The following is a 24,282-nucleotide window of genomic DNA, read 5'->3' on the forward strand; positions in this document are numbered from 1 at the left end:
TCCTATTTTTCTGGGTGGGTGAGATTCAATTTCAAATACCACCATATTTTCAAGTGCTAGCTATGTGCCAGGGTTTGGTCTTAGGTGCTTAAATATACCTAGATATTATCTCCTTTGTATAGATTAAAAATTCAGGGTTTACAGAATTCAAGTGAGTGGACCAACATCATACATTTAGTAAGTAGCACTTGCAAGTATAACAGGTAAGAAGACTCAACCATAAACCAGTGAGAAAGAACTTTAGGAAGAATATAACCAAATAGTGTGAAAGTACAGGGAGAGAGCAGTTTTCTGGAAAAAAAAAGATAGGTAAGAAGATGAGAAAGTCTTTGTAAAAGATATGAAATTTAATCTAAAAGATAACAAGTCAATTCATAAGAAACTAGAGTTCACTAGTACTCTTTCTTTCATTTACTCTGTTCCCATTTTAATTATGCATATGATTTTGTTTATGACACCAAAGATGAACAGTATATAAATAACCATTAACTAGAACATAAAATCGTAAACATTGGAAAGGCATGTTTTATTTGATGATCTGTTTAACATACTTATAGGTTTCAAATATTTAAATAATGGCTCTCATGCAAGATTCATTATAGATGCTTTCAATGATAGCACAGGTATTCTTTCACTGAGTTAGTTACAGTCCTCATAATACAAAACTAATCTTTGAAATGCTTGGTAAATATGTCGATTCTGGGTACAAATGAATCCTCCACTTCTGAAGGCTTGGTATGGGCTCCTATTTAGGTCTCCAATACATGTCCAACGGTTTTTGGTGCCTTTTTGGGAAATACACCATTTGGCATGGTCCTGGTAAGAACTGAAGTAAGATTGTCGAGATATCTTAATGGCTTTGATATTGTAGACATGGTAAGGAAGGGAGCAGTTTGAAGGAAGCTCTTGTCTCTTTCGCTGCCAGGTTTCTGTTAGCAAGTGTGTCTTCAACCGTTGAGCCATCCAGGCTGCAAATATGTCTGGGGTTCGGAAGGAAAGAGAGAGATTGACATTTACACTTAGAAAAATTTCTGAAAATATCCTCAGGAAGGGATATCATCACTCACCTCTGACAGGTGGATGTCATAAGTACAATAGTAATAATATAATTGAGACAGTGGATGGGAAAATTTTTCTAAATCCTGAAGTGGCATGCAAATATATGCTATCTTCATTACTATAATGAGGTTGGTATCTGCCAATGTCTTGTTTCACACAAACAAGGGAGCAATATGTGTTCTTCCCTGAAAGATCTTTGGAAAGAATAAGGCTAGAGAAGTAATCAGAGGCCAGTGCTAGGGATCCTTATAAGCCATGATAATATATTTGAATTTTCCTGAACTAAAAGGGGAATTTTTAAAGAATGTTAATGGAGAATTAATAAAAACTGATTTAGGATGATAGATATCAATTGAGAGGCAGTGTGCAGGATGACTTGGGAAGAGTGGGTTAGAAAGGAGATAGGAAAAATGTAAGATTGTCATAATAACTATGACAGTAAACAGAGGCATGGACTGTGGTGGCGGCAGAGGATCAGGTAATTATGAAAGTTCTTATGGACCTGGAAATGATGGTGGGTTTGATAGAGTAGTTAAGAAAAAGAAGGCATCAAGGAAGCCTAGGTGACTGTGCAGAATGCCAGAAAATGAGTGAGTCTGTGGGGGAAGTGAATGATGAGCTTGGCATCTTTATTTGGTGTGGTTGTACCACCTCCAGGTAGAATTGTCCCACTGACTATTGAATATCTCACTTGGTACAGAGGTCTGGGTGGAAATCTAGACTGGGAGTCACGTGAGGACTTGCTGGAAAGGCCTAGCATAGAATGTAGACTGAGATAAGGAAGGACAGCGGACCACCTGGCCATTTCATCACCTACGGAGTAGTCAGAGGAGGACGATGTGGCAGAAGTCACCTAAAAGAAGTGGAAGGAAGACCAAGAGATGTACACTCACTCCCAATACCAGCGAAGTGTTTCAGGAAGTGTTTCAGAAAGTGCCAAATTTGCAGACACTATTTCTATCCTGTTAATTTTTGCATCTCTAGTGCCTGACATAGGGCTTGGCAAATAGGCATTCTATACATCGTATGCAATCTATAAAAGAAGGAAGGAAGCAAATAATCAAGGAAGTCAGTGAGGGGAATACACCACTTGGCATGGGCCTGATAAAGTAAGAAGCCAGATCACCTCGGGCAGCCACTGTGGCAGGTGGGGTGGGGGTGGGGTGGTGATTGGTATCTATAGGCAGAAGAAAGACCACAGTGAGAGAGAGAGCTTTGAGTAAGTAAAGGCTCTGATGAGGATTTTCAAAGATCTGTAGGAGAAAAAGCAAAAAAGAGAGATGTGGGAAATCTGAATTGAGGGAGGGTTTCCATCAATGTTTGTATGTAAAGAACCTGAGTGGGAGCCTTGAGGTAGAAGAGGCAAAACAGATGAAGGGGACAAATCAAGGTATGTTGAGGCTACAATGTGTTCCAGAGGATAGGGGGTATAAATGCTTCTGTTGGGATGGGAGAAAATGTGCTAAAAAGAAATGAAGACTGGTAAAAATGTTGGGAGGCTGGGGTGTGATACTGAAGTGTTTTTTCCCTAGTGAACTTTGTTGTCTTTATGGGTAAAGGGGCTCAGTAGTGTAAAAAACTTGACAATAAGGAAAACTCAAAATAACCGCTTAGGGGATGGAAGAAGGAGAGATGTGTTCAGAGGGAGACTGAATTTTCACTGTATGGTTGTGAGATAGCTCTGGGGTCTGTACCAGCAATTCTGCTATTGAAGTGATGCAGGAATATGTTTAAATTGACCCTTAACTTCCTTTTCCCTTTCCTTCTTCTTTTTTTTTCCTTTCTCCTTCTTTTCTCCCTGCATAATCAAATTGTTTTCTCTAGGTAATCCATAGTGAGTCCAACAGCAGAGTTACACAGCATATCGTTTGATGATGGTCTTTCATACCATCAAGGAAAGAATCCGATTTTGCAAAATGGAGGAAGTTTTGTCCTCGGGATGACTGAAGTGTGGCGAGGTGCCGGTCAGGAATCTTTGATGAGCTCGACCTGGCACACAGCTGGGGCATGTGGACAAGGTCCCTGTGAAAGGTGGCCGGGATGGAACAGCTATAGACATTTGGGTTGCAGATCAAGAGCTGAGAATCTGAATCAAGAAACAGCAAAGAGAAGTTGAAAACTTAGACACAAAGGCATATGGAGATTATAGATCTTGTTGTAGACAAACAAACAAAAAACCCCATACATAGGCATTCCCCCTTTTGAAGCAATGGCCTTCAAATGGCTTTTGTTTACAGTAACTGGCATCAACTGAGCACTTCATACTTTCCAGACATTGTGCCATGAGTTTTATATCATTTTACTCTTCTCATCCTCAGAGCAAACTTATTAGTAGGTAAGTTCTGTTGTTATCATTATCCTCATCTTATATATGAATTAACTGAGCCTTTATGTCAAATGTACATGGTTATAGAAATTGTAACTGATGAAGTTAATATTCAAACTCAGATAATCTGGCCTTGAAGGCCATATGTTTTTTCTCCTAGATATACATATACAAAAAGTAGAGAACACCTTGTTTCCAGGATAATTAATTCATCAGTGTGTACATCCTGTATCTACAATGTTTAGTTCTCTAATCACCACATGAGGCTAGCTAGATTAGGATGTGACTTAGGTGAAAGGCTCAGTGATCCTTATAATAAGATAGAAATTTGATGGGAAACATTTTCTAAACCTGTATCTGAAGGCAAAGATGATCTTCATTGCTGTTTAGCCGCTTTCTCAGTAAAAAGTGATTGGTAAAAGCAGTGCTCCTACTTTTTCTCCTCCCACACCATAGTTTGCCAAACGTAAGTATTTTTGGCTATTTGAGCTTGAGATCTTAAAAGAAGTTTATCTGACTCAGATGTGTCATGTTGGCAGGGTACAGGAAACATTTGGTCTGCAAAGTTTTCTTTCTTTCTTTTTTTTAAAAAATAAGATTGAACCCATGTTTGAAAATCAGGATCTCTCTTTCTCTTTGACACACATACACCACATACCCTAGGTTTCTGGTTCCTCAGGAGAAATTTATAATCTGTGGGCCTGTATTTCCTGAAGAGCCACAATATGATGGCTCTGAGGCCTTTGAAGCTTCCAGGGGAAAGTCAACACCCCAACTTGTCATGGTCCCCAGTGCCATGCAATTCATTTAAATGAATCCCTGAATTCATTTAAAACTACTGCCCCTGATGTCATTGGTAGACCAGGAACTGAGGACCAGTAAGCTTTAGTATGGCAGAGGCAGTATTAGAACAGATTAATAAATGAAGTGACACGTTTATTCATACATTTCTCAGTTCCTTCTCCAACATTGCTATCTCCTTTCACACATTCTGGTATTACCTATTGCTTCATACTGGTTGTACTTAAAAGTTACACAGATGCCACTTTGTCCGTTTCGTCTCCCAGTGGATGGATAATCATAGCCTTCTTGAGGAATTGGAGGAAACCGGGGAATAGAATGAATCAGCCAGAACCCCTGGATTCTGTTCCACAGCAATAAACCTACCCAAGATACATTTAATACAGATAAATTAGGAAAAAAGAAACACTTCCTTTTAAAGTAGGGTTCAAAACTGCAACATTTATGCCTGTTTAGGCTTTAGTCTAATGTTTTATTAGGCTAATAATCACAAGGATCATGTTCATTTTTTAAGGATGTCAGAAGCAAGTTAGACACACATCACAATGCGTCATTACTGATGATAAGCCACCAATAAAGGGAGGCAAGGGCAGCCATTCTGTGAAGAGTTAAGAGGAATTTCATGTTGAACTACACGGAAAATTTGTTTTGGCGAATGCAAATTTGCTAAATTGGAGTTTGACCTTGTTGAACTATATAATCACCTGGCAAGCTTCAGATAGAGTCTTTACTGCTAAGCAGCTAACTTTTTTTTTTTTTTTTTTCAAAAGCCTGCTAACAAACAGAGGTAAAGGAGACAATATTAAATGAAGAAATGTACTTGTAGTACTTTGTTTTAAGAAACTAATGCTTATTTATTGGAGAAGAGTCACCCAGTTTGACAGACACAATGAAAGAGGTAAAAAAAGTAAAAAAAGCAAGCCATGCTAAAGTATCCTTATTAATTATGTTTAGTAAAAGTCTCTAGAGCTTAATAATATGAATTTATTTGTGTTTTCCTTACTAGAGTGGAAACCAAATGCCTGCAAATTATTTCTTTTTCAAAGAGTATACCTTTAAAAAGCTTGCTTTTGGCTAGGTACAGTAGTACATGCCTGTAATCCCAGATACTTGGGAGGCTGAAACAGGAGGATTGAGAGTTTGAGGCCAGTCTCAGAAACTTAGTGAGGAGATCCTGTCTCAAAAAATAAAAAAGAGGATGTGGCTCAGTGGTAAAGCACCCTGGGTTAAGAAAACAAAGCATACCATTGCTCTTTGGGAGGAAAAAAAATCAATACTTACGTTTTGGTGAAACATGTTGACAGTTCTGTTGCCTAACAGAGCTGGATGGCCTTCAAGTATTCCCCTCTGCCCAGATAAATGTGCTGTTTTGCTGGAATCTCAACCTCCTAGTATGAATGCCACAAATGTTAGGGTATCTGATGGCAAAGAGAATCCCTTGCCTCAAAACTTAACATCAAACCTCATTTTCTTTTTCTCCAAACCCTTGCAGCAACTAATAAGGTGGACTAGAAATGACAAAAGTTGCTGGAGGAGAGGTTGGAGAATGTGGTGTGTTATAAAAATTGTTGGGTTCCATGTAAATAGGGCCTTCAGGAGGGCAACTTGACAAAATTAAGAGCTTTCGATGATCATGAACTTTGAAAACCACTACAAATTATATCCTTAACCAGACAATGCAAATTAGCAGTCCATGGACCAGATACAGACTGAGGATATATTTTATTAGGCTTGCAATGTATTTTTTAAACATTCAAGTCATTGCCAACATTTAAAACCTTTAGGGAATTTCCAAAAAATACTAATTTTCAACATTTCCTAAAAAATAACTGCAAGGTGAGAAATAATTGCACCCTTTAGTTTGTATATATACCTCTTGGTTCAGCCCACTACACTTGCTAATATTATCTGCCTGCTCCCTGAGGGTATTTGAGTTTGTAACCTTTTGAAGAATATTGTCATAGCTAGTTATTCATGACATATTTTTAAAGTAGTCATTATGATAGCTTTATGAAATGGTTTAAAATAAGCACTTTAGAAAGGATTAAGTCTGTTTATCTAATGGGTATTAGGATTACAGATTTTTTTGTTTACTTGCACTTTGAATTTTTCTATAAAAATGTATATGTATAGTTCATCAATAGAAGAGTTAGAAAAGTCACTAAAACAAAAATCACTGTATATAATAACAAAATTATGAGACCAACCTAGGTGTCTATCAATAGATAAGTGAGGTATATATACACAATGGAGCGTTCCATAGCTATAAAGAAGATCAAAATCATGTTATTGGTAGGAAAATAGATGGAACTGGAGAACATCATAGGAAGTAAAATAAGCTAGACTCAGAAAGTCAAGGGGCATGTGTGTTCTCTCATATGTGGGAGCCAGAGGGAAAAAGGGGAAAAGAAAAAGGGATCTCATAAATACAGAAGGGAGACCAGTGGGATAGAGGAGGGGGATGCGGTGAGGGAGGAAGGGAGAGACAAGGGAAGTACTAAGGGCTAAATTGACCAGGTTATGTTATATATGTATATGAATATATCACAATGAATCCCATTATTATGCATAATTATTATGCAGCAATATGAAATTTTAAAAGGGTTGTTTTGAAAAACCCAACTATTAATTAAAATTGTAACAATACAATTGTGTCCATTTGACTGCATCATAAAGACATATGTTTTTGTTCGTTTGTTTCTCTGACACTGGGGATTTAACCCAGGGCCACTTTACCATTGAGCTACATCCTTAGTCCCTTTATTATTTCTTATTTTGAGGCAGGGTTTCACTAAGTTGCTGAGGCTGGCCTGGAACTTGTGATTCTCTTACCTCAGCCTTCTGAGTCAACTATAACACAAATTTTAAGGCAATAACAGAGTAGATTTGAAGTTTCATTTGTTCATTTGTTTGTAATAAAAGATGACAAAATACCTTTCAAATTACTATGTATAGTAACAATATGTAACAAAATATGTTAAAAATTACTGTGATGTAAAAACTAAAAATACTTTTTTCAAAAATGTTTATTTCTAATGGAACTATACATTATAAAGAGTGAATTTTACTTGATATGTAAAATTATATGATACTTAATATACCTAACTACAAAGTGTGTGTGTGTGTGTGTGTGTACACATATTACCTACACACACATAATATAGACTTCTTGGGGTATGTATGTATAAATATAGAGATATAGATGTGTATATAAATACATGTATAGTTATACACTAACTGGTATTCCCAGTGGTCAGCACTTGGATTTTTGCTCTAAAACATATATATATATATAAAGAAATAAAATTATATTCCCAAAAAGAGTACTTCCAAGTCAAATTATATAATTATATTATAACCTGTTATATGGAGATCATACATTTCAATTAATCAAAATAAACCATTAAAAACAAAGGTTATCTATTTAATGTGGAATGTGAGTGCATTCACAATGAAAGGTTTAAGAAAATGTCAATTTCTAATAGGAAAGAGAAATCAAGAGCTGTTTCACAATACCTTTGGTGTGTCCATATTTTCTGTTGTAATTCACAGATGTAGGGACTCCATCATTGTATATTAGATAGGCCGTGCTGTTACCCTGCAGGAATACATTAGGGTTATAATGGCATAAATGCTCACAATATTTCTACCAGCTAGTCAGCCTACAATACAAAGCTTTTGTTAATACACATGAGAAGTCATCCATTCTCTTAATAGGCAGCTCTTGCATCAATATGAATTCTGTGGCATGTAAGACTGTGGGGGTGGAGTCCATTCTGAACTATGCGTGGTTTTGACTCACATGACAGGGGTGCTGTGCATTATGATCTGCATGTGAGGGTATATTCCTATTTCTACTTGGTTGTTTTGGAATCAGATTCTTATTAAGGAAGCAGTGTATGATAAAGGAGTGCTGAATTATTTGTTCAGGAAATGAAGTAGGAACAAGCAGCCAAGGATTACACCTGTGGTTTTTTCCCCCCATTGCTATTATAGGCACAGTGCAGAACAGGCTGTCAGGATCTGATTTCCTCTGTCTCCTTTGTGCTTCACTGCCTGGTCATAGCTTTGTATTTAATCAGGATTCCTCATTATCTGCTCCCCTTCTTCTCTGATACAGGAGGCTTTTTCCTTCAATCCATTTCTCAGTGTCACTTCACCTTTCTAACTTGATATTTCCCTGCTTCAAGAGAGTGGTGAAATTTAATGTGTGATATTGGATTTCCTCTGGTATGGCAAAATATGAGACAATTCTTAAGTTAGCCAAATCTCTGAATCAAAATAAAGCTACTATTTTGATAGTGTCTCTTCATCACCTTTAAGCTTGCTTATTATTGTTCTGTGTGGTTGCATTCCATTTGTGTCGGTGAATTTTATTGAAGCCAATAATGTTGATATTGAAAAAAATCTCAGTGACATAATAATAAAAGCAGGAGAAGCCAATTCATCTCCTTTAAAATGCTCTTTCTTTTCTTTCATAAGAAAGGAGTCAATACCGAGTCTCTTGTAGTTATTTAATTATTTTAAGGAATCTAAAAACATTTTTTAAAATGTGCAACATGGGAAGCATTCTTGGCTACTGCACTTAGGCAAATCCAGAAAGTGAGATATTTTCTTACCATCATTTTCCATAATCAACCATAGCTACAGAATGTCATTTGTACCATTCTGTTCTCTGGAGATCTCTGGCAGTTGTTTTATGAGCTGACAGTGAATGTGGTAATGAGGCCATTTGTGTGCCTTTTGGGGTGCAATGTGAGGGACTCTGGGAGGATATGGTGTGAAACTATATTTTTATAGTAGATAAAATTTCTCATTCTAACCAGGAGTGTAACAGCCAGCTAAGGTTAAATGAGTTGTAGCTGTGGTGGGAAGAAAGGCTATTGATAACAGGAAAGATCATAGACTTAAGAATAGGTAAACACGGTGTATTTCTTTGGACAGTTTTATTATTTTTTAATATTTTCTTAGTTGTCAATGGACTTTATTTATTTATTTATTTATTTATTTATTTATTTATTTATATGTGGTGCTGAGAATCGAACCCACTGCCTCACGCATGCTAGGCAAATTCTCCACCACTGAGCCCCAGCTCCAGCCCCCAGTTTTATTCTTTTAATATATATATAGAGTATGGTTTTGATTACTGGATGTTGAACAGCTCTGACCCTAGACTAGCAGGGAATCACTTTAGGAAAGCACAGGCAACTGCAATATAGTTTGGTCAGTGTTATTGTGGCATCGGGAGGGTTCTTATTTGCAAAAGCAAAATAATGGAAAAAATTCCAAATGTAATCCCATTATTGGCTTTGATTACCCTTGACATTTGAGATTTAAAATTATTTGGTTTCATCTTGCATTCCACTCTCGGTTAGAGTTCAGTTCCAGGTCAGGGGACAGGAAAGTTATGTTCTCGTAGTCCCTTCTGACACATAGTTCCAGCTTCCAAAGGACACTCAATCTTACCTAGCTATCATCCACTGCTATTGCTAATGCCAATCAGACATGGAAACCCGCCCCTTTCCTGTCATTTTCTTCTCAAAACCAATCATTCAAGGCATTGTGCATGAACAGGTTTTACTGAAGGTAGGTAACGCTGAATGGTTTTTTTATGCCACAATGTCCTATGCAATCTCCCTCTATATTTCTCACACTTTTTAAATCCTGCGTCCTTCTACTTTTTTTTTTTTTTTTTTTTTTTTTGCAAAGCAGTTTAGTTCTTTTTCCTCTCCTAGGCTCTAGGCCTGCCTTTGTACCTCCTAAGATCATTATTGGATTCTGCCAAACTAAGTGCCAACTACTCCAACAAAGATGAATGACAGGCTTGACAATGTTACTTTTCCTCTTTCCTGCCCTAGCAGTTCCTGTGATGGGGAAAGGAACAATGTAGGCATTTGTTTTTTCTCTAATGGCTTAAGCTCCTGGTCCCTGTCCTCAACCTTGGAAAGCAAAAGCAGCTGCAGGCAGTTTACATTTTGCATAACCATCTATTTATTCAAAACAGAGTTGTTGTTGAGGTTAAATAATTTTTTAAAACACCTAGAACTGTGGTTGACACATCACATGTACTCAAACAGCCTACGAAGTGATATTAACTTTGAGATTTCTCCTGAAGACTCCTTTTAATGGCAGGTGAATAAAATGAGTATTACTTCAAACAGTGACAGCTCCCTGCTCATTCTGAGTAAATATTCAGACCCACACATGCAGTAGTGCTAGAGGCGAAAGCAGTCTTGTAGTGAGCATTAAATTACTTGCCATATGTAAAAGCCCAGCACAGAGTCTGGCATATTATAGTTATTGTTAGGAAATGCATACGTGAGTGTAATTGGATGTTAATTATTGCTTGATTTTACTTGTCATCCTTGTTGGAAAGCAATTGCTGTGCAACAGATGGAGCCTGGAATACTGGGAGGCTGCCCACACTGAACCAGCAGGCCTGCTTACCTGTGTCTTTGACTGGCTAGCTCATTGCCTGATAAAGTCCAAACAGTAGATTTAGTCTCCATTTAGGCAAATTCTAGAACCTTGAAACTTAAATCTTAGCTGTCAGCCTGCCATCTTGAAAGTAATTAATTGGAAGAACCAGTGGAACCCTTTACTTGGATTTTGCTGCTTATCAGCACCATGGCATGAACAACCCATAACTCATGGCATATTGATCACAGATCTATATTACCTTGTAGCAGAGAGGGCTCTTCTTCCTGCTTCTATTAAATGGATGGGATAGCAAGCACTGAGGGACTGGCAGAGGTTTTGGCAGCCAGAGACTTTAATGAGCAATTAGTTTGATACCATTGGACATGGTACCAAATGAACCAGCAATTTGGCATAGCTGTCGCATATGATGACTTATTTCCCAAGGTCTTGGTCAGGTTGGTTCATTTAGTTGTTCTGGGGTAGTTATGGGCTAGTCTATTTTTAACTACTGGGATTGGGGTTTAGATGTGTAAGTAGGAAAAAATCTTCACACCTGCTTTTGAAAGCTTTGAATTGTGTTTTATGCATTTTCTGTGATTCAAATAAATGATTAGCTATAACATACCTTGGAGGCATATGCTTCATATAGCTGTTGTAATGTCCTTCCCAATGCACTCTCAGTGGTATTCATTAACTGCTCACTCCTCCTCCAGCTTCTGATTGTGGAGTCTAGGTATAGGTACTCTAGCCCAGTCTCTCCAGTTTCCTTGTCTTGCCTTTTGGGTAATTTATAAAATATAAACCTAATGAAGGAAATATTTATGAATTACTATGACTTATTGATGGATTTCCTGGTTGCAATATCTCTTGCTTATGTTTCACAGAAAGCCCCTAAGGAAAGGGATTTGCTCAAGATCTCCACCTTTTCTTCCACCTTTTTCTTTGTTCCTCCTCAGGGAAGATAATATGAATCTGATCGGATATGTTCTAAGACAATAGCTGGCCTAGTGGATGGAGTCCTTGAAATGAAATTCCCTGCACATTGAGAGAGGCTCTCTCTGATGTTTGCACAGTGCTTACGACTGCAGTGGGGAGAAGACCAAGGTCCAGGCCTGGACTGGAGAAGTTTGGGGTTCTCTTCTGCTACAAGTGCTTGACATTCTCATCTCTTTGCAGCTGGCTGGGTATGAGATTTGGAAGTTGGCTTTCAGGGTAGCTGGAGGTTCCTTTGAGACCCCGGCCCAAGTCTCATTCTTCAGCTCTTTTTATCCAGATGTTTTGCATGGAGGATTTGGGCCCAAGACTAATTATGTAAGCTCTTCTTTTCCTTTTCTGTTGTTTCTTGTTATATATGTCCTTTGGGTATCCCACAGGGAGGACAGGTGATAGGACCCACATAGCACTCAGGCAGTCTTAGATCATCTATCCCAGAGTTTCTCAGTGTTCTATTTAGGTTTTGAGCCAGACCATTCTTTATTGTGGGGGCTGTCCCATGCATTGTAGGATCCCTGGCTTCTACCTGTTAGGCCCCCCAAATTGTGATAATCAAAATCCATGTTGCTTCCTGCTTCTGTATTACCTCATTGCTCCTTTATTGGCCAGAAATGCCCTTGCACAGCCCTATTTTTTCTAGCTACTCATGACTGTTCTTAAAAGAGTTGGTGTCTTCCTCACCAGGCATGGTGGTGCACACCTATAATCCCAGTGGCTTGGGAGGCTAAGGCAAGAAGATTACAAGTTCAAAGCTAGTCTCAGCAACTTAGTGGACCCTGTCTCAATAAATAAATAAGACCAACTGATGGAGCAGCCCCAGCGGCCTGCCTGCGTGGTAGACACATCACCCTAATTGGAGGAGGGGTGGATCTGAGCCTCCGCCCATGCCTGCAAGGTGGGCAGACCTGCGACCTACCGGCGGAGCAGGCCCAGCGGCCTGCCACGTGGTGGACACATCGCCCCAACTGGAGGAGGAGCATAGCCATCGCCCGCCCCTGCAAGGGAGACTTTGCAACTATACAAGAGCAATATAAATATATAGGGGGAAAATTCAATAACACAACAGTTTCACCAAGCAGAAAGAAACGCGAGCAGTATGAAAAGACAAGGAAAGAAAGGACCACAAGCAATGCAGGTCAACTCAACTTTAGAAGAGGTAATAGCTGCAGCAGATGGAATGTCAGATAAAGAATTCAGGATTTACATGCTTCAAATGATCTGGAGTCTTAAGGAAGACATCAGACAGCAAAATCAGACAATGAAAGATCACTTTGACAATGAATTACATAAACAAATCCAAGAAACAAAAGATCAACTATATAGGGAGATAGAGGTTATAAAAAACAAACAAACAGAAATTCTAGAAATGCAGGAAGCAATAAACCAACTTAAAAACTCAAATGAGAATACTACCAGCAGAGTAGAACACTTAGAAGATAGAACATCAGACAATGAAGACAAAGTATTTCAACTTGAAAAGAACATAGACAGCTCAGCGAGACTGTTAAGAAACCATGAGCAGAACATCCAAGAAATCTGGGATAACATAAAGAGACCAAACTTAAGAGTCATTGGGATACAGGAAGGTATAGAGGTCCAAACCAAAGGAATGAGCAATCTGTTCAACGAAATAATACAAGAAAACTTCCCAGACTTGAAGTATGAGACAGAATCCCAAATCCTAGAAGCCTATAGGACGCCGAATGTGCAAAATCATAAGAGATCCACACCTAGACACATTATAATGAAGATGCCCAACATACAGAATAAGTAGAGAATTTTAAAAGCTTCAAGAGAAAGGAAGCAGATTACATTTAGGGGTAAACCAATCAGGATAACAGCTGATCTTTCAACACAGACTCTGAAAGCTAGAAGATCCTGGAACAACATATTTCAAACGCTGAAAGAAAATGGGTTCCAACCAAGAATTGTGTATCCAGCAAAATTAAGCTTCAGGATGGAAGATGAAATTAAAACCTTCCACGATAAACAAAAGTTAAAAGAATTTGCAGCTAGAAAACCATCTCTTCAAAACATCCTTGGCAAAATATTACAGGAAGAGGAAATGGAAAATATCAATGAAAACCAACAGCAGGAGGTAGTGCAGTAACGGGGGCAGGAATAATCAAAGAGGAAAACAAACCATGTTTAGTAACATAAATAAACAAATATGGCTGGAAGAACAACCCATATCTCAATAATAACCCTAAATGTTAATGGCTTAAACTCACCAATTAAGAGACACAGGCTAGTAGAATGGATCAAAAAAAAAAAAAAAAAGATCCAACAATATGCTGCCTACAGGAGACGCATTTGATAGGAAAAGACATATATAGACTGAAGTGAAAGGTTGGGAAAAATCATATCACTCATATGGACTTCGGAAACAAGCAGGAGTGTCCATACTCATATCAAATAAAATAGATTTCAAGCCAAAATTAATCAAAAGGGATAAAGAGGGACACTACATACTGCTCAAGGGAACCATACACCAACAAGACATAACAATCATAAATATATATGCTCCAAACAATGGTGCAGCTATGTTCATCAAACAAACTCTTCACAAGTTCAAGAGTCTAATAGACCACCATACAATAATTATGGGAGACTTCAACACACCTCTCTCACCACTGGACAGATCTTCCAAACAAAAGTTGAATAAAGAAACTATAGAACTCAATAATACAATTAATAACCTAGACTTAATTGACATATATAGAATATACCACCCAACATCAAGCAGTTACACTTTTTTCTCAGCAGCACATGGATCCTTCTCAAAAATAGATCATATATTATGTCACAGGGCAACTCTTAGACATTATAAAGGAGTAGAGATAATACCATGCATCTTATCTGATCATAATGGAATGAAACTGGAAATCAACAATAAAAGAAGGAAGGAAAAATCATGCATCACTTGGAGAATGAACAATAGGTTATTGAATGATCAGTGGGTTATAGAAGACATCAAGGAGGAAATTAAAAAGTTCTTAGAGATAAATGAAAACACAGACACAACATATTGGAATCTATGGGACACAATGAAAGCAGTTCTAAGAGGAAAATTCATTGCCTGGAGTTCATTCTTTAAAAAAAGAAAAAACCAACAAATAAATGATGTCACACTTCATCTCAAAATCCTAGAAAAAGAAGAGCAAAACAACAGCAAAAGAAGTAGAAGGCAAGAAATAATTAAAATCAGAGCTGAAATTAATAAAATCGGAACAAAAGAAACAATTAAAAAAATTGACAAAACTAAAAGTTGGTTCTTTGAAAAAATAAATAAGATCGACAGACCCTTAGCCATGCTAACGAAGAGAAGAAGAGAGAGAACTCAAATTACTAGCATACGGGATGAAAAAGGAAACATCACAACAGACACTTCAGAAATACAGAAGATAATTAGAAATTATTTTGAATCCTTATACTCCAATAAAATAGAAGATAGTGAAGGCATTGATAAATTTCTTAAGTCATATGATCTACCCAGATTGAGTCAGGAGGATATAGACAACCTAAATAGACCAATACCAATCGAGGAAATAGAAGAAGCCATCAAAAGACTACCAACTAAGAAAAGCCCAGGACCGGATAGGTATACAGCAGAGTTTTACAAAACCCTTAAAGAAGAACTAATACCAATACTTTTCAAGCTATTCCAGGAAATAGAGAAAGAGGGAGAACTTCCCAATTCATTCTACGAGGCCAACATCACCCTGATTCCTAAACCAGAAAAAGACACTTCAAAGAAAGAAAACTACAGACCAATATCTCTAATGAATCTAGATGCAAAAATCCTCAATAAAATTCTGGCGAATTGGATACAAAAACATATCAAAAAAATTGTGCACCATGATCAAGTAGGATTCATCCCTGGGATGCAAGGCTGGTTCAATATATGGAAATCAATAAATGTTATTCACCACATCAATAGACTTAAAGATAAGAACCATATGATCATCTCGATAGATGCAGAAAAAACATTCAACAAAGTACAGCATCCCTTCATGTTCAAAACTCTAGAAAAACTAGGGATAACAGGAACATACCTCAATATTGTAAAAGCTATCTATGCTAAGCCTCAGGTGAGCATCATTCTGAATGGAAAAAAATTGAAGGCATTCCCTCTAAAATCTGGAACAAGACATAGTTCTCGAAACACTGGCCAGAGCAATTAGAGGAAAGAAATTAAAGGCATAAAAATAGGAAAAGAAGAACTTAAATTATCACTATTTGCAGATGACATGATCCTATACCTAGCAGACCCAAAAGGGTCTCAAAGAAACTATTAGAGCTAATAAATGAATTCAGCAAAGTGGCAGGATATAAAATCAACACGCATAAATCAAAGGCATTCCTGTATATCAGCGACAAATCCTCTGAAATGGAAATGAGGACAACCACTCCATTCACAATATCCTCAAAAAAAAAAAATACTTGGGAATCAACCTAACAAAATAGGTGAAAGACTTATACAATAAAAACTCCAGAACCCTAAAGAGAGAAATAGAAGAAGATCTTAGAAGATGGAAAAATATACCCTGTTCATGGATAGGCAGAACCAACATCATCAAAATGGCGATATTACCAAAAGTTCTCTATAGGTTTAATGCAATGCCAATCAAAATCCCAATGGCATTTCTTGTAGAAATAGACAAAGCAATCACGAAATTCATATGGAAAAATAAAAGACCCGGAATAGCAAAAACAACTCTAAGCAGGAAGTATGAATCAGGCGGTATAGCAATACCAGACTTCAAACTATACTACAGAGCAATAGTAACAAAAACAGCATGGTACTGGTACCAAAACAGGCAGGTGGACCAATGGTACAGAATAGAGGACACAGAAACCAATCCACAAAATTACAACTATCTTATATTTGATAAAGGGGCTAAAAGCATGTAATGGAGGAAGGATAGCATCTTTAACAAATGGTGCTGGGAAAACTGGAAATCCATATGCAACAAAATGAAACTGAATTCCTTTCTCTCACCATGCACAAAAGTTAACTCAAAATGGATCAAGGAGCTTAAAATCAAATCAGAGACATGGCATCTGATAGAAGAAAAAGTTGGCTACGATCTACATACTGTGGGGTCGGGCTCCAAATTCCTCAATAGGACACCCATAGCACAAGAGTTAATAACTAGAATCAACAAATGGGACTTACTCAAACTAAAAAGTTTTTTCTCAGCAAAAGAAACAATAAGAGAGGTAAATAGGGAGCCTACATCCTGGGAACAAATCTTTACTCCTCACACTTCAGATACAGCCCTAATATCCAGAGTATACAAAGAACTCAAAAAATTAAACAATAAGAAAACAAATAACCCAATAAACAAATGGGCCAAGGACCTGAACAGGCACTTCTCAGAGGAGGACATACAATCAATCAACAAGTACAAGAAAAAATGCTCACCATCTCTAGCAGTCAAAGAAATGCAAATCAAAACCATCCTAAGATACCATCTCACTCCAGTAAGATTGGCAGCCATTATGAAGTCAAACAACAACAAGTGCTGGCAAGGATGTGGGGAAAAGGGTACACTTGTACATTGCTGGTGGGACTGCAAATTGGTGCAGCCAATTTGGAAAGCAGTATGGAGATTTCTTGGAAAGCTGGGAATGGAACCACCATTTGACCCAGCTATTCCCCTTCTCGGTCTATTCCCTAAAGACCTAAAAAGAGCGTACTACAGGGCCACTGCTACATCGATGTTCATAGCAGCACAATTCACATTAGTAAGACTGTGGAACCAACCTAGATGCCCTTCAATAGACGAACGGATAAAAAAAATGTGGCATTTATACACAATGGAGTATTACTCTGCATTAAAAAATGACAAAATCATAGAATTTGCAGGTAAATGGATGGCATTAGAGCAGGTTATGCTAAGTGAAGCTAGCCAATCCCTAAAAAACAAATGCCAAATGTCTTCTTTGATATAAGAAGAGTAACTAAGAACAGAGTAGGGAGGAAGAGCATGAGAAGAAGATTAACATTAAACAGGGATGAGAGGTGGGAGGGAAAGGGAGAGAGAAGGGAAATTGCATGGAAATGGAAGGAGACCCTCAGGGTTATACAAAATTACATACAAGAAGAAGTGAGGGATAGGAAAAAAAACAAGGGGGAGAAATGAATTACAGTAGATGGGGTAGAGAGAGAAGAGGGGAGGGGAGGGGAGGGAAGGGGGGATAGTAGAGGATAGGAAAGGCAGCAGAATACAGCGGACACTAGTATGGCAATATGTAAATCAGTGGATGTGTAACCGATGCGATTCTGCAATCTGTATACGGGGTAAAATGGGAGTTCATATCCCACTTGAATCAAAGTGTGAAACATGATATGTCAAGAACTATGTAATGTTTTGAACTACCAACAATAAAAATAATAAATAAATAAATAAATAAATAAGACTGAAGATGTGGCTCCATGGTTAAGCACTTCTGAGTTCAATCCATAGTACCAAAACCAAACCAAAACACAACAAAACAAAAAAACCTACTTCTTCAAAGAAGCCCTTTAGGCTCTATGTTACCGAATACCCTACCTATGCCTTTATACCCTACCTAGTCCTTAAAGGGAGTAACTATGTTTTGTTTATACTCTATCTTCAAAACTCAGCACAGGGCCTAGGAGGAGCTCGTAATGGAGTTTATCTATGTTCTCTAGCCTGAAGTTACACAAAGTTCGATGTCATCCATAATGGCAAACCTAAACACCTTGACTAAAGAATGAAGAAGTGACCAAAGCTTTAGGAGAATTCAACTATAATGCAACGCTATGTTGTGTGTGTCTCTTTTGACACTGTACAAGAGGTCAATGACCTCCCACCCACCCCAACTGTTGCCTAACAAACCAAGGTTAACCGAACAGGGCTGCGTAGAACCAAATCCTCCTTGTCCTCCTAAGGAGAAACACATACTCCAGTTTCAGAAAAGGAGTCTTCTGCTTTATCTCCTGTGTCAATTTTCTTTGTCAAAAGACTATTAAAAGGGTTCTGTTAGGAAAAGCCACATGTAATTAAAGAAATTGCCAATTGACAGAAGTTGTCATCTCAATCCCAGTTCTGCAGTGACCAGCTCGCCCTGCTGAGAGCACTGAATCAGTCCAGAGGGGCTGCTCAGCTCTCATTCCAGGATGCTCCAGCTTAAAAGCTGTGTGGGTATTTAGCCCAATAGCATATTTTAAGTGCTTTTCTTTTTTAAGGAAGAGAGTGAGGAGAAAGTTCTCCTTAGGAACATCACAGCCAATCAGTCTGCCTCCTATACTTTGGCTTTCTATTTGCATACACCCATCCTTTCATTTCATTTACCTACCAATCCACAGCTTCACCTTCTTCATTTCTGCATGATATTGTTGATGCCTTCAGGACCCCAAAGAGGCCAAGGGAGAGCAAAGCAAGGGTTGTTCTTAGAAGTCTCGCTGTCATTTTCTTTCTGTTGTGTTTATTCCATGCCACAGCAGGAAACTTTCCCCATAGATGGTGGAGTCTGAGTTTCAAGTCTCTCTCAGGCTGCGCTGACTCTGACATTTGATTCCATTTACCTCTGCTCTTTGCTGCTCAGGCATTTTCAGAATAGGATGAATCCCATGTAATCGTGTGATTCTGTCACAACATCCCAGCGTGACTCTGGATGCTTTTGTGCCGAATTGTTGACGAGTTTGCAAAGTCATCAAAAAGTTCTAGAGAGAGAATAAAGGATTATATATATATGTGTGTGTGTGTGTGTGTGTGTGTGTGTGTACATACATATATTTAAAGTGAACATTGTGTATATAAAGTTCGGTGGGCAGGGAACTTCATTTTGATAAGCAGATGTGGAATTAACAGTCTCATGTTTTTCCCATTCTGATATGAGAGCAAATGTATAAGCTTCGTACGTTAAACAGAAATGACAAAAAACATTACCTTAATAATAATTAGGATTTGTTGCTTATAATAATCTCTTTCTTAAGAAAATAATTGCTAGATATCACTTTAAAAGATTGCTCCAAAGTAAGAGCATATTCAGTTTGCTGAATTTCACCGAATGTTGACATATCTTCTCCACCTCCCTGGTTTTGGCCACTCAGTGTGGTGCTTTGCTTTAAAGAGGCTTTGCTGTCTAATTGACTACTATGCAATCAGGCAAACATATTGACCGCCTATTCTTCAGATTAAATAAAAAATCTTACAAACACTGGTTTTGTCCAAACTATTCTTTCTCCTTCTTGAAACTGCATCTGAACTTGAAGGCCAAGGGAAAATGACCCATTACCATAATGACTCTAAAGAGGTGAGACTCATCTATTTTGGGAAGAAAGAAAGAATGAATAGACATCTGAAAAGAATTTCTTTAAATGCATGGTGCTTTTGAATCAATTATTAAAAATGCTGTCATAGTAAATAGCAGTTAATGTCAGTCCTGGAAGTCACAGTGGCTCTAATCTGTCTCTCTGATTATGGATCCAGATCAGAGTCATTTAGAGGATCCAGATTAAACAATTCCCTTGCAAATTAGGCTGGTTTTGTGGCCCAATGGGCACTGTTGGGGGTTCTCAGAGTTCTTAGGAAAGGGAGGACTTATGGATCTACTTCTCCTAAGACAATTTTTTGAGGAACACGCTGGATTACTGAACCACATTATGTGCAATATTTGCAAAAAGGGCATAATTCTGAACCTAATCTTCAATCTGCTGAGTCAGAATCCTTCCAGTTGGGCTGAGAAATAGATATTTTTAATGAGCTTGTTGTTGAGGCTGGTGCACCTGCCTCAACAATGGCCCACTGTACCATTTCTGGTAGACTAACAGCCTTCTGCATGGATCAGACAAAATTGGCTAAACCAAGAAACATTTTTCTTACCATTTCTCCATGGATATTGTCTCCTTTTATACAGGTTTCTGCTGTGTTCAGAAAAAAAGGATTTCAATAACTCCAAAGAATAGTAAAAAAAAAATATGGCATAAAGATAAATTTTCTGTTAAAGTGGAGTGAAATTGAGTTTATTTGTTTATTTTATCTTGCAAAAATTACAATGGTGAGCACCCAGGTATAGGGTGTTAATTAATATATTCAGAAAATATAAGCAACTTATTTTCAGTATGGAGGCTAAAGACTACGTTGAAGTAGTTGAATAGCATATACACAATTCCTGCTTTCTTTCCCTCATTACATGCTTGGCACAGTGCCTGATAATAGTAAATGATACTTAAATGTTAGCTAAGGTTATTATTACAGTCTCACAAAGTATGATGTGGAAAATCTGTGTTAGGATGCTATTTGCTAAATCTAATTTTATTTAAAGATCTGGAAAGACACTATTAGTTTGATTTCTTTCAGCTGCCATTTTCAATAAACTGTCATCTCCTGCTTTTTCTGACTCAGACATGTTGGTTGTCAGTCAACAACCTTCCTTTTATAGTTGTGACTATTGAATACCATAGACACTGAGGATCTCCAGGGATTTTTAACAAGGCCTGAAGCCTAGATTCCAGTGTGTCCCCATTTTTACTAAAAATAGTGAAGTAATAATATGGAGAGAAACTCCTGAATTTGATGAATGAAGAAAATGCGAACAGGAAAGAATATTTTTCACAATATTACCTGCTTTTGAAGTCCAAACAGTATAAAAGTATGAAGACAATGACTCCTTCACAACTCAGTCACTTCTAAAGTAATATAAAATTCTTTAGCTGGATCTTGGCTCCATATGGCCAAAAAGAAAGAATTCTTCACTTTGTAACAGGTTTCTGATTTTATAGGTGAAGGTTTGCATTTACTCATCCAATATGGAAAATTCCTGTGTCGATCTCTTCAAATAGTGCGTCTTCCACTTTTGCTTCGTCACATCTTTCTAGTACATTCCATGTCTCTTCTATCTGCTTTAGCTCCTTGTATGACTGCGTTAGTCTTTGATTCCTTATTGGGAGCCATCTTCTAGTTCTCTATTCAGGAACATTAATCCATTGCTTAACTTATCTCTTCCAAAAAATATTTTTTTGGGGGGGTACTGGGGATTAAACTCAGCCACATCCCCAGCCCTATTTTATATTTTATTTAGAGACAGGGTCTTACTGAGTTGCTTAGCATGTCACTTTTGCATAATCTGGCTTTGAACTTGCAATCCTCTTGCCTCAGCCTCCTGAGCCACTGGGATTATAGGTGTGCGCCACTGTGCCCGACACAAATAACGTTTTTTAGGTTGTGTTTAAACTGTTTATTAAGCCATTCTTAATGCATTTCTAGAAGTTTTATTGGTTTTTGTCTTTTCTAGATTTACTTGTCTTTTTTTTTTTTTGGTCTCTTGTTTCTTGATCATGTACTCAAATCTTTTACTTCTATAAAAATATTGACTATATTATTTTATATTTTGTATTTAATTCCAATATCTGAAGTGTTTGCAGGTCAGATTTTGTTGTTATTTCTGCAACTCTTTCTCACAATACTTTACTAATGTATGTACTTTTGATTTGGGGCTGTAAATTCATGTTCCTTGAAACTTTATCTGTGAAAGTTTTTTTTTTTTTTTTTTTAGATTAAGATCAAGTTGGGTATTTCCAGTCCCTAGTCTATGCTGTCTTCATCAAAGTACAATCATCCTGTGAGGACTTCCAGGAGTTAGGAGTCAGGCTGCTGGATTTATTTATTCATTCACTTGTTTGTTTATTTTGGCTTTTGAAGTATGATGTACATATCATAAAATTTATCTGTTTAAGTTTTCTTTTGCCAGACTTTCACAAGACTGTTGGTGGACCAAGTGAAATCTAAAATGTAACATACTGAAGGAAAAAGTTGATGTACTTATTTAGGAGGAAGTGGGGAGGACTTAAATTATATTGATAAATAGAGACAAGAAAGTGTAGAAAAAGGAACTGTCCATGAGAAATGTTATTTAAAGAACACAACCAAGAAGAGGGAATGATGACTGGAAAATTGTATTTAGTCCATCGCTAGCCTCCTCTTGGTTGCCCTGAGAATGCCCACTCTTCCTGGAAGCCATGTTGATCTCCCCCAATCCGACTTAGGTGTCCTTGCAGTATATCCCCAAAGCTCACTGTACTCTCTCAATTAGAATAACTAACAAAATGTGTTACTAGTTAGTTTTGTGTTTTTTCCCCCTGCATCTTCTTTTAGATAGTAGTGGTCAGAACACTCTTGTGAGCCACAGCTTACTTTTAAAATAAAGTTTCATTGGAACATGGCCACACCCGCTCAGTTATGTATTATATATAGCTACCTTTAGGTTATAATGACAGAGCTGAGTTGTTGAAACAGAGGCCTTACAGTCTGAGAGGGCTAAAATATTAACTACCTGTTCTTCACTGGTTGGTCTAGTGTGTAAGCTCAATGAGGGCAGCCTGGTGTCTGCCTTGCCTGCTCTTGCATTTCCAGACCTACCACAGTGCCTCTTACATGAGGTATTGAATGAGAAAGGTTTCAGAGACTTCTATCTGGAGAGATGTGGAATTTAGAATGAATTAAATGGGATCATAGAAATAAACAAATACAGATACATAGTAGACAAAACCCATTATAAATAATTTAATTCTGCTGTTTATAAATCAGGGAGGCAACGATTGCTGTGAGGACCAGGCAGCCACGTATGTGATTTCTGATTGCACTGAGCTTCAACTTCCTTTGCTAAAGATAGGCCTCCTGTTTTCTACCTTCATAGGGAGCCCACAGGCTCAGTGAAATGCTCCTGCCTGGCATATAACTGGTGGCACTGAATGCTTGTTCCTTCCCACTTTGTTTCTGTCTCTTCCAAGACAAAGTAATTTCCTTTTCCTTGCAGATAGATTTAAAACAGTTTTAAATAACCTCAAATAAATCAAATAAATTTCAGTGTATTTTTTTTTCCAGATGAAAGTCAGTTGTTCAACTCAACCAGGAGTCAGGAGTCAGGCTGCTGAATTTATTTATTTATTCACATATGTATAAATTGTGATATTTATACATATGTGATGGGTCCAAAATAACTAACATTTTTGTATCTCTCTCTATTATGGAGGGTAGAGATTATCCTTACAGAGACTCTTCTAAGATTTGGGAGAAGATTCTGTTAACAAAGGCTTGAAGCTGGACTTTCATCCCAGAGGGCTGAACCCCTCCATTTTCCTCCTGCTGACAGCACAAACACAACTCACATAAATACAGAATCCACCTGAGCTCAGCCTCCCTTGCAATCACAAAAACATGACTATAGTGCTAGCAAATGGGATGGTTTGGGCAGGGGCATGTCTTGTGTTGATGAGTTTCTGCCTATGATAGTGTTTATTTTAGTCTACAGCACTCTCTGCTATGCCAGTCTGCCTGTCCCTGTGTCCCTGTGTGACACTGGGCAACTCATTTAACATCTCTGCACTGCTTTATTTTAAAACAGGGATTTTTTTTTTTTTAACCAACTCACAGAGTTGTTGTGAGGAATAGATAAAACAATGTAGGTTCCAGTGGGTGGGAGATTAAATGGGAAAAATGGTATATAAATGCAAGTATCTGGTAGAATGATTAATTCTCTCCTTCTGTTGGGATCAGCATATTTTCTTTTTATTTTTAATGAGTGTGATTCTAGCAGCATTTGTCAAGTGGATCAAAGTGGGTGTAGGGACTGTGTTCCACAGGGAAAGAACATGTCACTTGGAGGCCCAGGGACTGGGCTCTCATCCAGCCTCTATTACCTAGTATCTT

General features: G+C 37.8%; 1 protein-coding gene across 1 annotated transcript; it reads right to left on the minus strand.

Moving 5' to 3' along the window:
• Window positions 1-639: 639 nt before the first annotated feature.
• Dnase2b (deoxyribonuclease 2 beta) lies at window positions 640-19,044 on the minus strand. Its single transcript, XM_076863374.1, has 6 exons — window positions 18,929-19,044; window positions 11,232-11,409; window positions 7,703-7,784; window positions 4,387-4,548; window positions 2,948-3,145; window positions 640-980 (listed from the first exon to the last, which is right to left on the minus strand). Exons 1-6 carry the CDS (start codon window positions 19,039-19,041, stop codon window positions 640-642), a joined length of 1,074 nt encoding a protein of 357 aa, XP_076719489.1. The 5' UTR covers window positions 19,042-19,044.
• Between the last annotated feature and the right edge of the window lie 5,238 nt (window positions 19,045-24,282).

The sequence above is a fragment of the Callospermophilus lateralis genome, chromosome 7 (genome assembly GCF_048772815.1).
Source record: "Callospermophilus lateralis isolate mCalLat2 chromosome 7, mCalLat2.hap1, whole genome shotgun sequence".
Taxonomy (NCBI): Eukaryota; Metazoa; Chordata; class Mammalia; order Rodentia; family Sciuridae; genus Callospermophilus; species Callospermophilus lateralis.